Here is an 18,625-nt window from a genome sequence, read left to right on the forward strand (position 1 = left end):
TTCCTCAAATCACATTGTTGCTAAATTTCTGAGCAGGACTCAACCTTAGGGCTCTTGACTCTAAATTGCAGGTAATCCCTTTATTCATTTATGAGATGATTCCATTTACAAAGTTAGATTCCTGCCAACCCTGAGACCAATGAATGTCTACCCAGCCTTTCAGAAACCCATATACGATTGTGGGCTACGTGTCTTCTGTGGTTCTGAGTCTCCTTCCCAGACTCTCTGGAGGGGTTGCTCGAAACTCCTTGACTGTGGAGCTGACCTGTCTAGAGTCAAATCCACACTTCCTATTTCCTGGTTGTGTAACCTTGGACAAGTCATTTAGCTTCGCTGAGTGAGTGACTTACAGGTAAGCCTTGGTTTCCTCAACTGTAAAGTGGGCCAAATAATTATCCCTATGTCATTTGGTTTAATGAGAACTAAACAAGAAAACCTTAGCACCATCCTTCAAATATATATACAGTGCTCAATAAATGTAAACTTCTATTATTTTCTCATTAAACAGGTGGGAAAGTAAAGTTCAATGGAGGCTTAAATCAGTCATTCAACCTTAAATCAGTCATCCAGTCTTAAGGCCTGGATTGGGGTTAATGGGAGCTGCTTTATTGCCAGACAAATAGGCATTTATACAGGTAGAAGAGAGAGATGAAGAGGAGGAGCCTGAAGCAGAGAAAGGCTTTGGATCCTTTCCTTGTCTAGGAAGTCAATGACAGGCTAAGGACATAGTAAGGAAGTTTCTTAGGGGCAGAGACTAAGTCTAATGTAATCAAGCAAAAAATACAGGTAAAAGAAGGAAGGGAGTAAAGAAGGAAAAACACAAAGAAAAAAACTTAATAAATAGTCTAATCTAAACATCTATTTAACAGATGAAAAACTGAGAAACAACTTAATCTAAACATCTATTTAGCAGATAACACATCTGTTATTTAGAGAAGGAAAGACATTTGTCCAAGACCACATGATCAGTGAAAGCCTGAACTAGAACCCTGGCCCTGTCCTTCCGCACTGGTGCTCTCTTGCATCTCACAGTGCAAACTGCCCCCTGCTTAGTCCAGGTCTCCCTGGTTTCACTCAATTCTCTATTGGCCACATAGCAAGGCCCCTCAAACCTTTTACCGTACCCTACCCCATGGCAAACACAGCAAGCTCTAAAGGACAAGGGAGAGAGGTGAAAAACATGATGTGTTTACCTTCTCATTTTGTCATTCACTCATGCATTCACTCACTCACCCACTTATTTATGTATTTAACTACCATTTACCGAGCACCTCAGTCACATGGAACCTGGGACAGGGGATGGGGCTCAGTAGGTAGTACACACCTGGGTGTGGCATCTTCCCGTCACCAGATGTGCCTACCTGCTTGCAGCCACAGCAGATGAAAGGCTAACCCTGCCTCTGTGTTCTGCATCAAGGATTTGGCCCCTCCAACAGTCTCATTTTCTTTTTCATCAGTCTCTCCCTTCACCCTGCAGACATGCTCTGCTATCTTCTATCTTTAAAAAAATCCCTTTCCTACCCCCACATTCCTCTCTAGAAAAGCTACCAGTGCCTTTCTCTGCCCCGATCTCTGCCTTCACCTTCTTATTCCTTCCCATCACGCTAACTCTGATCTCTTCAAATCCCCACAGTCTCTAACTCCATCATTCCAATGGTCACTTCTATATCCACAATTCCCTTAACTTTTTAGCTCATCCCCCTCTCCACGCCTTTGGGCTTGTGATGCCCAGTCTTCTGTTTGTTTTGTAACTCAGTTTTCTTTCCTACTCATTCTCCTTGCCGTTCCTTCTCTGTTAGAGCTCTAAATCATTTTAAAGAACTCCAGGCTTGGTTTCTAGCAGTATTGTCTAATCCCTTGGCATTAAATGACAGCTTTGTGAAATGGCTGAAGTTTATACTCTGGTCAGGATTCTTTCCTGGCTTCAGACATATATGATGTGCCTACTAACTTACTGAAACTGGATATTTAGTAGGCATCTCAATCTTAACGTGGCCCAAAAAGCTCTTGATTTCCACTTGCCCTCTACTATGTGCCTTTCTAACTTCCCCTCCTGGTCTCCCACATATATATTTGCCACCATCATCCATGCCCAAATCTACAAGTGATCCTTGTTTCCTCTATTTCCTCATCCTGACAGCCAATCCACCAGCAAGGCTTGCTGGCTTTTCATCCAAAATATATTTTCATGGTCTCTTTTTTCCTCCTCCACTGCTAATTTCCTAGCTCATGCCACTGTCATTTCTTGCAAGAACTATTGCAACCATCCCCTAACTGGTCTTTGTGCTTTCTCCCTTGACTGTCTACAGTTCATTTCCCCAGAGATCAGAGTAGCCTTTCAAACTTGAACCAGCCACTACCAATTATGTGCTACCATGCTAAGGTAGTTCCTGCCTTAGGCCCTTTGCTCTTGCTGTTCTTTTGGGCCAGGGATGGTCTGTCCCAGTTTACCACTTGGCTGGTCATTTTGAACACCTTCTCAGAGAGGCCTCCCCTGACAACCCAATCTAAAGTAGTTATCTCCTTACCCTGTGGATCTTTATTACGTCATCCCATTTGATTGCCTTCAATAAATTATTATGTTTATCCATTCAATGACTTATTTACTGTCAATTTCTCTTCACCATTAGGTTGTAAGCTCCAAGAATAAAGGAATCTGACTTATTCATGTCTGTATCCCCAGCATCCCACATAATAGACCTTCAATCAGTATTTGTTAAGTGAAAAAGTGGTGAATGGATGGAAGGATGCAAGGATGAATGAAAGTGTGAATGATCAAAGGACTGATGAAAGGATGGATGGGTGAAAAGATGGATGGAAAGATGGATAGATAAAAGGTGTATGTATAGAAAGACTCCATCTCCAAAAAAAAAAAAGATGGATGGAGAGTCAGAAGGATGGGTGGGTGAAAAGTGGAAGATGGAGATGGAGGGATGGATGATGAAAGATGAAAGGATAGATGGGAATGGGAAAATGCATGGATATGTAGAAAAATGTATGGGAAGATGAATGAGTGGAAAGGAAGATAGATGACAGGATGGATCCAGATATCTGGAGCTGCTGGTTCTTCTCTAGAACTGGTTGAAAATCATTGACTGTGCTATTGGAGTCTGAACAAAAAATAAGATAGGTAAGACAAAAGATAAGATAAGATAAAATAAAATAAAAGAGAAACAAAAGGTGAACAGACTAGGGAAATCTGTCCTAGCCCTTTTCCTGTGCTGCTCTCTTGAGGCTTGTGTCTTTATTTCTGGTATGGTAGGAGACCGTATGGTGTAGTGGAAAGAGCCTTAGACTTGAAATTGAAAGACCTGTGTTTGCATAATTCAACCACTTAGTATGACTATGACCCTGAGCACACCACTTTGCTTTTGTTTCAGTTTCCTTATCCATAAAACTGGGATAGTATCAGCCTCTCAGTCTCACGGTCAGGGTAAAATTAGAAATAAAGTTATACGTATTTGAATGGCCAGACATGCAGAAGTGCAAAACAAGCGATCACTTCTTCCTTCCACAGCAGATTGTTGAATGTCTTTGGCATGCCTTGCTTTGAATATTTATCATGTACCTAACATGCATGCGATAGATGCTCAATGAAAGTTTATTCACTTTAATTGCAGGAATCCCCATTCAGTCAACTGGGAGATTGCAGGCAGTGCTAACAGATGAACATATACTTTTTCCACAAAAAATTCTTTAAGAATTCATTTGTGCAATGCTGTTCCTAGGAACCAAGTGATTCATTTAAATAGTACTATATTTTCTAAAACCTGATTTTCATGGAACTTACTGGAAGCCCAACCGCAGTGTAGGGCAAGGTCCCTCCTTTGTGGATTTCACTTGCAGTCAATGTCCTAGCTGTGCTATTTTTTTCTTTTTCACAGCATTCACTCAGGATTCTTTCTGGAAACAACCTGGGGGACTTTGATGAGAAGCCCATGCTTTCCAGCTTCCTCACAGGTCAGACTCTGGGCCCCAGGAACCCCTTGCCCTGGGCCTGCCCTCAAGGAATGATTCAAAATTAAGAAAAGAGCCTTGTGCTTTATGTTTCTTCCTCCTCCTCTAAGCAGGCAGCAGGGGAAGGTGGAGGGGTTGGAAGGGGAATCGGGGGAGCCGACTGGAGCCTGGGATTTTGATTGAGAGGCCCCATTATCCACACTCTTAAAAAAATAACCGAATCTTTTCCTTTTTTATCTTGACCAATCTCATTTCACGCTCCAGAAGAGGAAGGGAGGGAGGGAGGGAGTCCGGGGCCAGGAGGGAGAGAGGAGTCAGTATTCTGTATTTTCAACGCTGCATTAAGCACATCGCCACGGTAACCAGGCAGCAACAAGTGCCAGCTCAGCAGGTTCCCAGGGAGCACAGAGCCTTTTTCCCTCCCTCTCTCTCTCCCTCCCTTCCCTCTGCCCAGGAGATCCCAGCCCACCTGCCTCTGCATAGGGTGCTCAGAGTGGGTGGCTGGCAAAGATTAACTCCTGCCAGGGAGGAAGGGAAGCAGGCCTGCGTAAATAAGCCAAATCTCTGGGGTCAGAGCTAGAGAGGCTGGCCTAGGACTGGCATGGGGGTCACAGATGCCTTGAGTTCAGAGCTCTTTCCAGAAACTCCAGGTCCCAGGCCTTTCTGACCAGTGAAAATGGCTCTATTATGCCTCATCCATCCTAAAGTCTTTCCTATATGGCTCTTAAAAACATGAGACTTGCTCAAAGGAACTCCCATTATCTTCATTTGTCCAGAATTGTCAACCTGACTCATCACTGAATGTGGCAGACAAAGAAAACCAAATGACTAGCAGGCAGGTTCCCGGACAGTCCAAAAGAGGATGGAATGCTACTCCAGGCTCATCTCATTGTCTGTAGAACTCAGAGTACCTAGAACCCGGTGCTATCCATGCAGGGTTGAGTGAGAGTGATATGAAGCATATATTTCATCATTATCCTCATCAATATCTTTTAGATTCAGATTTTACAGAAGCAGAAAACTGGGATTCATCAGACTTAAATCACTGGGAGACCAGCTCTGCTTGACGGCAGGCTCATCTTCCACTCAGTGTTTTGGGGCCCTTAGAGCGGTCTACCTTTATGTTCACTGATTCACTGGAAGAAGTGGTGGAGCTTGGATTTGAACATACGTCTGTCTCAGCCCCTCCCTTTTCATCATGGAGGGTAATGTGGCAGACGGCAGACTTGAGAAGAAGGAGGCTGAGCAGGGGCAGGTTAAATAGGGAGTCAAGACTGCACTGGGACATTGTCTCCAGGCATTTACAAGAAGATGCCCCCTTCAGTCCATCCTTCAATGCCCTTCGGGAAGACTATGCATAGGGGATAGTATGCCTCTTGCCCCTCATGTCCCACCTTGCTCCAACACTTCCTCTTTGCAATACTCCCCCTCCTGCTGGCCCTCTCCTTACCTGCCACCATGCCTGCGATGGCAGAGGAGGCATAGCTGCCCTGTCCACTTGTGGGGATGTGGGGTGGGTATCCAGGCAGCGTGGGCCCCACCATCTCTCGCCCTGGAAAAATACAGTGAAGAGTCATCAGTTGAACCACGGGGGCTCCTGTGTGTATCATCTCACTCTCCTGAGACTCTCCTCCTGCATGCCATTCCAACCCTCTCCACAGCCATTCCCCAAATCCACTTCCTCTTGACCCCCTCGTCCTCTGAGCCCAAGTTCTTGTTACCTCTGTCTGGTCTTCTGCAGGACAGAGGCTCCACCATGCAGTGAGCACTTACTACTGCAGTCTCACATTGTTTCCTGTACTCCATTGGTTTTATTTAAGTGATCATTATTTTATGAACCCACAAGAATGTCCTGGTATTGGAGGCTGAGGCTATGTCATCTGTTCTTTGTTATTCCCCACAGCAGCCAGCAGAGCAGTGGGTACAGCTGGCCTTGGTAAGTACATTTGAGGTCTCTTGACTTAGAGCTCATCCCTTTTATCCCAGCTCTGAGGAGAACTAAGGACAAGACTCTGTGAAAGGATGGCATGTATGTGGCGCACTGACCCATCACTATTTTGGGGAGGACCTGTGACAGACATTATTAATCAACCCCTATAACATTTCCCATTGAGTAGGGGGCCTTACAAGTAGGTGCAATCTGTCAGAGTTGTAAGGGACAGGAAACCGATTGGCTAACCCTGACCTAGAAGGAAATGTGGCTGAGATATTTAGCTTTTACATGACCATGAGCCACATATCTGTCAATTCTATTTTGAAACTAACCATTTTTGGCAAAACAAACACCAATCTCTCTGTTTATCTATAGCTTGTGGGTCACAATCACACGTTGGTGACACCAAGTCAGCTCTATAAAGACCTCATTTCCTGGCTCTGTGTCTCCTCTACATCGAGAAATCACTTTCCCATTTTGGAGACCCCAGCTGACCTGGCGATCATCTCCCCATCTACCATATATAACAACAAACATAAACATAATCCCTTGCCCCTGCCCCTCTTCTGTTGCTCCTATGTCCTGCAGGCCCCACCCAGACTCTCCTTCACCCCAAGATTCTTGGCAAGGTGACAATACATCCTGGTTTGCCAAGGTGTATCCAGGTGATGACCACTATCCCAGCATATTTATTAATAATGCCCATTTCACTTTCAAAATGTTCCAGTTGGGTTAATGAATTATGTGCTCATCCTAGTTCTTGGTGATGCTTACAGAGTTTCTCAGTCTCAGTGATATTGGCACGTTAGGCTGCACAATTCCTCGCTGTAGGAGGCTGTCCTGTGCACTGCACGATGTTTAGCAGCATTTCTGGCCTCCGTTCAGTAGATACCAGCAGCAGTTTTCACCCAGGGTGACAACAAAAATGTCTCCAGACATTGCCGTATGTCCCCAGCAGGAGGTAGTAGGGGCAAAATCACTCCTGGCTAAGAACCACTGTGTTGGACTATGACTGTTTTCCCCAAATGCCTTCTACCTCTTCCATTCTGGGGGCTACTTTTTCCTCCCAGAACTTATGTGAGACCCTGTTAACCAACTTACCAAATTCATCTCTTCTATGGTACTGCTTGTTCAACTTTCTGCCTATCAGAGCCCCCAAGTCCTTCATACTTCAGCCCCTTCAAGGGCTGCCTGGTCATGACAGAAGGGAAGGCCCCATGAAATCCTGCAAGTTGCTAATTCTACAGTGATTACCTCCTTCTTATCTCTCTTTCTGAGGATTCCCCAAAGACAGTGTTCATTCACCAAATACTTATTGAGTAAGTACTACATCCTAGGCACTTTTCTAAGCACTTCATATGGCAGAAAGTCAGAATGCTAAATTAGCAAGGCCAGGCACCAAATCAAGAAGGGACATAGACTGGGATAGGCATTTGGAGCCAAAGCCCAAGGAGTCAAGGAACAAGACAGGCACACTTCTGCCCTTCCTCTAGAGGGAAGGGCCTGGGAATCAGAGGGCCTGGGTTTCTTATCCTGCTTCTGTGGCTAGTTTTCTGAGTGCCCTTAGATAAGCTCATGTGTGCCCCAAGACTCAGTTTCTTCATATGCAAAATGGGAAAAAATAATGAGGGCTTAGGCACCTTACTATAATTTCTATGAGGTTATCCATGGAATTCAGAGCTAGGGTTTCATGCTACAGGTGGACATGGATTAGTGTAATGGCCACATTGTAGAAATAGTTATATGCCAATGAACTCCTATAGAATAAAGAGCCATCAGTGTTTATTGTTTAAAACTGTGCAAATGTTTTGGTAAGCCTGAACACCACCTTCTAATTTGTTTGACTATTTCTGCAGTGTCCAGCTGTGCTTGGCATGGGACCAAATGGGGTGAAACTCACTAGAAATCTACAGGTGGGCTCAGTTCACTTGACAAGGCCATCAAGGGAACAAATAAAGGATTGGAAACACAGGAGGGGAAAAGAGGATTTTAAGATATTCAGATGTAGACGGAGAAATATACAGAAGCTATACTGAGACAAAATCTGAGCTTTCTGTGAAGAAGAATACAACACAATAGATCCTTAAACTCAGCTCCCTTGGCTCTCAGATGAAGCACTGGCTAGGCAAGAGGGTAAGAGTGATAGGAAGTCTGTGAGAGCAGGAGCACACGGCATGGACAGGTGGTGAAGGGAGAGTGATGGAAGAGGGTGGTGGCTGATTCAGGCCTGTTTCCTTCTTTTCTCTTCCCTCCCTACTTCCTCCTCTGTGAGAGAGAAAGAGAAAGGGAACTCTAGATCCAGGCCAGACCCTGGATGAAGGACAGCCCTTAATTCTCTGAAACACATCTTCCTGCCTGTCACATAAGGAACTAGCTTAGATTTCAGCTTGTAAACTGGATTCAGCTGACTACTTGATTGACAGGTAGGGGCTTCCTGGTACCTGGTGTTGAGAAGGATTCTGAGGCAGCCTGTGTCTGCCATGAGGTGGGCGTGGCGGGGGGCGGGGAACAGTGGGAGGTGGTCTTGGCTCCCAGGTGACCCGTTTGCTGGTGCTGGCCTTGTGCCCTGCAGGGTGCTTCTGGCCTGGCAGCTGTGGCCCTGTGCTCCCCTCCCCCCACCTCATCCTGTCCCCTCCCTTTCCACTACCTGAGCCTAGCAGAGTAGCAGGCAGAGTTCCAGCGCACATTCTTCCTTACAACACAGCTGAATGTGGTCCAAGGTGCCCCCATGAGGCTCCATCACATGAGAACTAGCCCCCAAGTTGCTCTTACAAATGGAATTCATCAGTCTTACTCCCTTGTATTCTAAGATTTTAATCTTCATCTCCCCTCAGTCACCTATTGTCTTCCCAGTGAGGTAGAGGTTTCTGAATCAAACATCAGAACAGACGCCTGAGGCTTCCTCCCACGAAAGCTGGTCTTCCTGGAAAGACTGGTAAGACTTTCTTCAGGATGGCTCTCACCCAGACTGTGGGACCATAAACTCTCCCAACAGCCCTACAAAATTCTTTGCTCCAATTGCTTAAATGCACAGTTTCTTCCAAAAAGCCAAGAGCCTTGCAAGCCTTCTTAGAAACAAAACCACAGAAGCCATGACGTGGAAACATTCCAATATGGCCTAACCGTGCCCACTTATCTACTTCTCTGTTTTTAAGTCTCTTCATCATAAAATTATCCTTGCTGTGAATTCCATCTCCTCTACACCCAGGTATCCTTCCAATGTGGTCCTAGTTTTAAGAAGTTGACATAAAGCACAGGCCCATGTTGACTGGTTATGGAGTGGGGTTCTCTAAGAAAACGCTAGCTGCCCCCACCCCTGGAAATATTGGTAAATATTCTAAGTATTGGTAGAGACCAGGATCAGAAAGCTATTGCCTGGAGGAATTCAAAGGGTAGAGGTGATTTCAGACTATTTTATTCACCCCCTTTGAAGTCTGCCCTCCATGTAACCCCTTTTCAATTCCTTATCTTGTTCTGATAGCAAGGAGAATTTATGGCAATCCAGAAATCTCTTTGGCAGTACTAAATATAATTTTGTACAAAAGGATGGAGGAGGGGAATGGACTCTTTGATGATAAAACCTGACTCAAAGCTTTCCTTTGAGTTGAGCTGGAGTCAGTCCCAGAGCAGCTGGGACCAGGATGGCCTCAACATTGCTGTCTTGGCCAGTGTGTCAGGACTCCAGACTGCGGTTTCTAAAGGGAACTAGCAGCAATGATAGTGGCAGTCTTGCTATTCCCCAAACGCTGCTACTTCCTCTTTCTTGGCTGACTGGGAACAAGCTGAGACCCAGAAGGATAGTCACTCTGGACACCACAGTGTCAGAGCCACGGGACCGAAAGAAGTGCCTCAGAGAGAAACTGTGAAGCAGGTAAAGGAGTTGCAGGAGATGGCAGCGAGGGTCCTTGGGAGTCACTCAGAGGGTGTGGAAGGTTCACACAGGTTAAAATTGAGTTGATTATGGGACGAAAATTTACTGGGTCCTCCCTCCTCTCCCCTGGTCTGCAGTGTTACCTAGGAATATTGTGGCCTCTGCTTGCCTGCCTTCCTTCGTCCCTCCCTTTCTCCCTTTCTCTCTTTCTTTCTTTTTCCTTTTTTCTTTCTTTTGAGATGGAGTTTCACTCTTGTTGCCCAGGCTAGAGTGCAATGGAGCAATCTTAGCTCACCACAACCTCCACCTCCCGGGTTCAAGCAATTCTCCTGCCTCCATCTCCCGAGTACCTGGGATTACAGGCATGCGCCACCACACCCAACTAATTCTGTATTTTTAGTAGACATGAGGTTTCTTCATGTTGGTCAGGCTGGTCTTGAACTCCTGACCTCAAATGATTCACCCAACTTGGCCTCCAAAAGTACTGGGATTACCTCCTTCTCTTTCTTTCAAATTCACCTCTTCTTTCCTTGAGTAGGTCTTCAGCCTCCTGTGCTCTTGGAACCATTCCCTTCCTACCTTCTCCCACCCCGTCATGTCCTCCCAGTCCTTCCGCCATGGCTGAGCCACATATTAGATATTGAGGTCCAGTCTTTACCAGAGGCCTCAGGTGGACAGTCTGTAAGCAGCTCCAGGCCAACACCCTGAGCTCAGCATGGGCACCAGCCATCCCCCTGGCTCGTGCCTGATCCACTTTCTGACTTGCTTCCTACTCTTGCCCATCTGCCTGGATCCCAGTTCCTACAAGCCTAGCACTCCTCACTCTTTTCAGAGCTGCTGTCTCTGTGTTGAATTCTCAATCCTTGGGCTAGTGGGCTCTGTGACCAGCCGGCAAGCTTTGAAGTGCTCACATACGCACTTCAGCATCATCTGGGCCTGGATTGAGGGCCACCTGCCTGATGGATATGCTGGTGCTGCAGATTTGGCTGCCTGCTGCCTCAATGACCACCAGGTGTCTGCTCCCAGCTGCTCTGTCCCATGGACTGGGTGACCTCTCAGTCCAGCAGTTGGCCTGGAGAGTGGGTATGGCTACTACATTAACAGCTGACAGTAGTTGGAAGCATCACCTCTGATTGACTGCATGTTGACAGGGGATGCTTATAGCGCTAACAGGATGACAGGGAGGGACAAAGTGTGAGGGCTTTGGGAGCAGGGAGTTTGCCCTGGGCTGTTCCAATTACACTTTAGACAACAGCCTATGTCTGCACTCTGCTTCTATCCACTTCCTTCCAGCTGCCCTACATCCTTCCCTCTCCTTCAGCTGGCCCTGCCAAGCCTCTCTGTGACTTGCACAGCAACTGCTCCCCATCATCATGGGTACCACCACACCCTCACCCCCTGCCTGCTCCACAACCATCCCGAGCCCTGGCCCACCATTCTCAGGAGACATCCAGGCTTGTGTATCTCCCTGTAGCTGATGTGAACCTCTTCTGCTCACCTCCTCCCCTCCCCTCCCCTTCCCTCTTTTTCCCCTTCCCTCCCCCATTCCCATTTTCTGGCTGACATAATTTTACTCAGCTCACAGATTTTTCTCCTTTAATCACTTTGGTCAAAACAAATGACCCATCTCTGCTGACTTCACCCTCTTGAATTCCTGAACTCTGAGTCACCATTTTCTTCCTTGCTTTAGACCCTTAAACACCATCTCTCTGCCTGCATACTAGGTTTCCAGCTCTCTTCTAAGGAAACTGCTCACATTAGGTGCAGGGATGCACAGAGGAAAGAAAAGAAAAAAACAACCCAGGGGCCAGCCAGACAGAAAATGTAGAGCCAGTTACAAAAAAAGGGTCCATGGACTTGTATCACATGATCCTGTGGTTTCTCTGGGCTGGCAGAGGTCTTGCTCTTCTGGAGCAGTGGTTTTCAAGTTCAAAGGCCTTCTAGGGGCAGGGGTCCCCTTCAAAAAGAGAATTCTTCAGGGGTCTGGTGGGGATACGTGGCTTCTGTAAAAGGCTTCATTTCAAGAGATCATTGAGAGGCCCAGGTTTGAAACCACTGGTCCAGATAGACTGACTCTGGGCTGCCTCTGTGACAGGTCTCCTACACCCCACCCCCACACTGGTCTCTGCTGCAGCATCTCAAGGTTGTTGGGGCAAGGGGTTGTGGGAGGTAAGGAGGCATTTACTCTGTCACTAAATAACCACACTCCTTGGAGACAATGCCAATATTAAAGAGATTCCTCCAAAGCTGAACTGAGAGCTAGCCAGCTTTCTCCCTTGGTCCTGGGCCCCCACTGGGCCCACAAATAAAATAGTTCTATCCCTGTGGAAGCCCTTGAGGTATCTGAAGACCATATGGGTCCCTACTTCCCACTTTCACTGCATCTCAGGCCCTCTCTAGCCCAAGCCAAGCACTTGACTCTCAGCCATTCCTCAGGCCCTGGCTGGATGAGCAAAGGTCCTTCTGCCAGGGGGTCTCAGCTCCCCTGAGGTCTGACTTATGGAGTGCAGGCCCAGGCCTCGGCCAACTGCACATGGTGCTTCCCCCCAGAGGCCTTGGCAGGGACCTTTTCCTCCCTGGGCTGGTTTCCTCCTCAGCATAAGAGGTTTCCTCTAGAGACTCCCTCAGGTGCTTCCAGCTTTATTTATTTGTATGTTTTTATTTTTTGAGGTGGAGTCTTGCTCTGTTACCTAGGCTGGAGTGCAATGGTGTGACCTTGGCTCATCACAACCTTTGCCTCCTGGGTTCAAGCAATTTTCCTGCCTCAGCCTCCCCAGTAGCTGGTATTACTGTTGCCTGCGACCACACCCTGATAACTTTTTGTATTTTAGTAGAGACGGGGCTTCACTGTCTTGGCCAGGCTGGTCTTGAACTCTTGACCGCGTGATTCACCTGCCTCAGCCTCCCAAAGTTCTGGGATTACAGGCATGAACCCCCACGCCCAGCCGGTGCTTCCAGCTTTAAATATTTTGAGGCAGTTGAGGTTCCTGGTGGGAAGTCTGCCACCCCTCCACTCCCAAGTTGCAGAATCACTGAATTGATCCTATTTAACAGATGTCTGACTGTCATCCCGGTGACACTGTTAAGCTAGATAAGAAGATAGTTACATTGTAGAAACACAGCTGGGACTGACCCTTGGCCTTTTTAGAAATTTGATCCAGAAACTGGCTCCAAAGCCAAAGCCTTTTTCCCTCCAAAATGTTCATTTTTCCTTCCATTTATTTATGTATTTACCAAGACCAAGTGTCCCTGTGTTACAGCACCTGGCTCCCGGCCTTAGGGTCCCTGCTCTTCCGTGGGGTTTTGGGGTGGTGTATCCCACTTCCTGGCACCCCCAGAGCATCCACCCCTTCCGAGTATGTCTTCGCAGTCACGGAGAACCTCACGTTGGCATCTCCAAAAGTTGTGGAGTAATTAGGGAATAGGGTGGTGGTGGACATGATCGGGGCCAGAGAGGGGGCTGGCGGTCGGCCCTGAGGACCCTCCTCCCACCCACCGCAATGCCTGCATGACCCCGGGACCTCCCTGTCGTACCTGAGAGGAGGGCCTGGCCCGTGAACTGCCCGTACACGGAGGCAGCATGGGGAAAGGCATTGAAGGGCGGGACCGAGGCACCGGCTGGGACCCCGGAGCCGACTTGCTGCAGATCCAAAAATGCGGAGCTAGATAAAGAGGAAGGGGTGGAGCTAGAACTGGACACCTCGGGGGTTTCCTGCTTTATGGCGAAGGGTGAATGAGGATCTGCCGGAGGGAGGGAGACAACAAGGAGAGAGGGGTGTGAGATGACGGGGTGGGAACATGCACAAACCAAGCCATGAGATGTGGAGGGTGCAGGCGGGGCACCGGGCAGGCAGGCCCAGCTGCTGTCAGAGTCTGGGCTGGGGAGCCAGGGCCCATGAGGGGTGGTGAGGAGGGAAGAGAGAAGCTCGACCTCCCTGCTGTGCTTCTACTGTGAAATGGGGAGACTGGGAAGGAGTGTGTGTACCCGCCTCTCCCACAGGAGGGAGTGTGGAGACCCCGGAGAGGCCTAGGGCTGGAAGCACAACCCCTTGAACCACCTTGAGACCCAGCCAGCACAGCCCACCTCTCCTCTCCAGGCCAGGCCCCACATGCCTTTCACCTGCCAGCCAGCCAAGCTCTACCGTCTCCCGCCCTCCACCTGGCCAGGGAGACTCCGGGCGTCATACCTGCCACCACGGGGTAGGTCTGGTGAGTCGAGAGGTTGCGCCCCAAGGGCGTGTTGGAAGGGGTCAGGGTGGCCTTCCCATCATCCAGGGTGCTGTTGAGCAAGGGCAGTGGGTAGAGGCCCTGGGGAGCAAAGAGAAGTCAGCGCACAGAGATAATCTGACAAGCTGGCCTTCCTGCAGACCCTCAGACTGTCTTACCACTTGACCACCCTCATCTCCCCAGGACATTTCCTTATCATTCCCTTCTTCCTTTACGTTATCAGCTCCACTCAGCACATTTCGTTTGTCCTCATTGTCCTCCCGCATCCCTGGGCTTCAAGGCCAGCAGGTGGCATGGGTGTCCAGGCGTGGGATAGAGGGTCTCTGCCAGAGGATCATACTCTGGCTGGATGGCTGGTCTCCTTCCTTGTTTCACCACACTGTTGAAACCCACAGAGTACAGGATGGTGCCAAGGACCGGAGCAGTCTCTGACTGGACTGTTCAGGGTGCTTCCATCTGTTAATTTATTCTTCCCCACATAGGGAACCCAGGCACAGAGGTTTAAGAAACTTGTCCCACTTCCATATGGGGCAAAGACAGGAGTCGGACTCGAGGGATCTGAATGCCTCTACTCTAAACCACTGTCCTAAACTGGGTGACATAAGGACCTCTTCTTATAATTGCAAAGAGTTTACATCAGAGCTTTGCCTCTGTTGTCCTGGTGGAGTCCCCCAGCAGTCCTGTGACATGGGCAAGTAATACTATGTCTGTTTTTATATGTGGAGCCTGGAGCTCAGAGAGGTACATGGCCCAGTTTTGTGTAATGAAATTGGGACTAAACCCAGGATTTTGGCTGTGGACCCAGGTGCTTTACCCATCATGTGGATTTCTTCTTTTCTCTCTCCACATCCAAACAAATAAAAGTTCAGCTTGAAAATGATATTTAGAGTTGTTTTTGATGGAAATGCTCTTTATCAAGTACCTAAAACCTCATTTCAGATGCCTCCTGGCCTTCCCTTGCCAGGAGCACAGCTATGGCCTTAGGTACTCCTTCCAAAAAAGACTTGTTTAGCTAAAGGCAAGTGTACCTCATCCTCACCATGGCCTCCTCCCACCAGGGAAGGAGATAGCGCAGAAAAAAGAACACACTCATTTTCCACATACCATCATGCACGTCACATACCCGCTACGTGAGATGTGCAAAGCTGAAATCAGGGAATGCTCAGTGGTTACATAATAGTGCCACTAAAAGCAATTGTTTTCAGTGATTTCCATGGAGCTGGGTTCTGCAAAGATCCACAGCATTTTCCGGTTGCATGCTGGGCACTTTTGGAAGCTACAGTTCTGGAGGCCACCAGGGCACCATTAGCACATAGCAGCAATTACTGACTAAATGGTGTTCTGGTTCCATGCCTTCCGAGGGGGCCCATTTAGAGGCAGGGTGGAGTTGCTTAGGGCCTCACTTTTTTTTTGAGACAAAGTTTCACTCTTGTTGCCCAAGCTAAAGTGCAATGGTGCAATCTCAGCTTACTGCAACCTCCGCCTACCTAGTTCAAGCGATTTTCCTGCCTCAGCCTCCCGATTAGCTGGGATTACAAGCATGGGCCACCACGCCTGGCTAATTTTTTGTATCTTTATTAGATATGGGGTTTAAACATGTTGGCCAGGCTGGTCTTGAACTCCTGACCTTGTGATCCACCCACCTCAGCCTCCCAAAGTGCTGGGTTTACAGGTGTGAGCCACTGTACCCGGCCAGGGCTTGGCTTAATGAAATTGAACAAAATACCTAATTTCTAGAGTGTAAGAAGAGTTTAAAATGCTTTATGGAATCCTACAGCTATTTCAAAATCCAAGTAACTTAGTGAAAAAAGAAAAAGAAAAACCTATATAGTCAAACCCTTTGGTGATTTTGAATTCCATGGCTGAAAAATCCCAGGGGTTATTGGGCTTTTTAACGGGAATTGAACTTGAATCAGGGCAGAGCAGCACAGTGCTTCAGAACTTCAGCGAGTCTGAGCCCTGGTTCTGCAATGACCTGCCAAATAGCTTTAGCCTTCTTGACTGCTCTGAAGCTTAATTTTTTCACGTGTATAGGTATCACAGACTCTATGAGGCTGATGTAGGCATTACATGACATTTTATATACTTATATAAAGTGCTTAGCACTGAATACTTGGTGACAACAGATGCCCAGTGAGAGTTATCATAGATACTATTTCAGAGTCATGTGAAGAGTCAGACCAAATTCTTGATTTCTGTCAATAAACTGATATTCGTATTCTGTTGATTTTTAAAATATATTTGTAAAATAGGGAAACAGAGCTGTATGGACTTCTAGCTATTTTTTTTAGATGGAGTCTTGCTCTGTCACCCAGGCTGGAGTGTAGTGGCACAATCTCAGCTCATTGCAACCTCTGCCTCCCAGTTTCAAGTGATTCTCCTGCCTCAGCCTCCCGAGTAGCTGGGATTACAGGTGCATGCCACCAGGGCTGGCTAACTTTTGTATTTTTAGTAGAGATTTTGCCATCTTGGCCAGGCTCATCTTGAACTCCTGACCTCAGGTCCCACCTTGGCCTTCCAAAGTGCTGGGACTACAGGTGTGAGCCACCATGCCCAGTCCCCCACTTATTGATTTTACAGAAAAGATGGCTATGTTACAACCTGTCCTAAGGTCAGGTGTGAATACTTCTGCTTCTTTCTTGGCTCCCCAAGACAGAGGGTCTTCCCGTGCCCAGGTGAGAGAGCACAGAGTGTTTGGCAGCACAGTCAGTCACTAGAGGTGGGAAAAGCAAAGGCCAGGCAGGACATGAGGGGCCTTTGCACCCGCTGGTTCTCCCTGCCCTTTACCACCCTCCAGGTAAATGAATGAGTCACGATTGACTGAGGGGTAGTGAATAATTTATGGACTCTGCTGGACCTCAGTCTCCTCATCTGAAAGATGAGTAGTTGGAGAAGTTCAATGGTTTTCAAATGCTTTTTTTTTCAGTCTTCAAATAAGACCTTACATAGACACACCATATCTGAAGCAGGTGACAGTGAACTAGTCTGAATGAAACAAGGGTTGGCAGGCCTAAGCTCCAAAACCTTCTGCTTCCCCAAGCTGTCCTTGTCTTCCCTGGCCTTGGATGATCTCCACAAAACTGGACTGGGTGGTCACAGAGTTTCCTGCAAGCTCAAAGACTCTCTCATTCCAGGATCCCCATGTTTATATGCCAGCACGGCATGGGGGTGTTCTGTAGCCAAGCAGGGTCCTTTGGAGGGCTTAGGGTTGGAGCCAGGACATGGCTCTGGGACTCAGTGGGTATCCAGAGTCTCATCAGCAGGGTTTCTTTACTTTCACTGGGCGCTGGTGCCTGCACACTGAGTTTTGCAATCTTGCTCTCACAGAGCGAGCTTCCTGCAGGCCCCCCACTGCAGCCCCCTTTCCTTCCTGGAGCTGTGTACTGACTGGTGGGTGAGCACCCAGCCTCTCTCCCCATGGCTGCTGATGGCCAGCTTTTTCTGCACCCTCGTGGTTGCCACAGTCAAAGCTGATAAAATCGCTGATGCAGATTACCTGCACAGCTGAAAGTGCTGGCACAGGGCCAGCAGCCCAGACAGTCATTGGAAGTGGTTGGGCTGGTTATTGGCATCATCTCCATTGTCCTAACCGTTCTTAAAGGCATATGGGCTTGCCTCACTCCTGCAGCAAATGACGGCATGGGCAAAGAGGGGCAACAGACACCACCCTGAAGACACTCCTCAGCTGGTTGACTTGGTGGGGTTAAGGGGAGAAGATGTGACAACCGGGGGCTGAGAGCTTGATGATTCTGCCAGAGCTGGAGTCTTTTTTGGCCTTTGGGGTGGGACCTCTCACATCTCTGTCAGCTTTTCACAGAAGCCAACCTGTTATGATTCATTTCACCTGTCCTGAGCACTAGCAAGAAAAATTCCCTGTAGCTTGTGATTTATTGTTCTGGATTTCTCAACTCATTCATTTGTTCATTCATTCACTGTACCATTACTGTCTGTTATTTAGGAGGGGCACAATGGTAGGTGCTGGGAATAAAAACGACTTTTCATGTTTCGTGAGGCTTCCCTGTCCTTAAGGAGTCTGTGTGTCTTTATACCTCTCTGTCTGCTAGATTATTAAGTGACACTGTGAGAGGCTACTGAGAGTGGCATGTGGGACATGCAGAAGTGCAAGAGGCAGGAGAGATGATTCATGTCGGAGGGGCAGGGGAGAACTCACAGAGAGGGTGATATTTGAGCTGAGTCATAAAGGCCAGTAGTATTTTTCCATGCAGAGAAGTGGGAGGAAAGGCATTCTGTGCGGAGGGCACATGGCGTGCGAGGGCAGAGAGGTGTGAGTGAAGGCGGCCTGCTCGGGGCCAGAGTAATGCAAGAGCATGGGGTGTGCAGGGTGAGTGGCCAAAGGTGGGGCTAGGAAGGTGGATGAGGTCATTGTGTGGAGGCTTTGTGCTGCTGCTTCAGAGTTGTGGAAGCCGACGTTGAGGTCTAGGGAAGATGCTGATGGCAAGAAATGGCATCATCAAGCTGTGCTGCCCTCCCTGAAAGGTCCAGGCTCAAAAGTTAGGGTGAAGGAAATCATGAGGGTTAGAAAGAGAGGAAGATACCAGGGCATCTGGTGAAACAAAGCAAGTGTCAGGCTTGGAGTTGCATGAGGCATGTGCCCTGAGCCCATGGATGCAGCTTCC

General features: G+C 48.0%; 1 protein-coding gene across 3 annotated transcripts in view; it reads right to left on the reverse strand.

Moving 5' to 3' along the window:
- Positions 1-18,625, reverse strand: part of PAX8 (paired box 8) — a 59,947-nt gene that overhangs the window by 3,766 nt on the left and 37,556 nt on the right. For 2 of the 3 annotated variants that reach the window (XM_035272008.3, XM_035272007.3), the window contains exons 8-10: positions 13,949-14,069; positions 13,296-13,502; positions 5,408-5,509 (exon numbers count right to left, since the gene is read on the reverse strand). In XM_035272008.3, coding sequence (XP_035127899.1) covers positions 5,408-5,509; positions 13,296-13,502; positions 13,949-14,069 — 430 coding nt within the window. The remainder of the gene's footprint in view (positions 1-5,407; positions 5,510-13,295; positions 13,503-13,948; positions 14,070-18,625) is intronic. The other variant, XM_054244744.2, reaches the window with a different exon arrangement.

The sequence above is a fragment of the Callithrix jacchus genome, chromosome 14, assembly GCF_049354715.1.
Source record: "Callithrix jacchus isolate 240 chromosome 14, calJac240_pri, whole genome shotgun sequence".
NCBI lineage: Eukaryota > Metazoa > Chordata > Mammalia > Primates > Cebidae > Callithrix > Callithrix jacchus.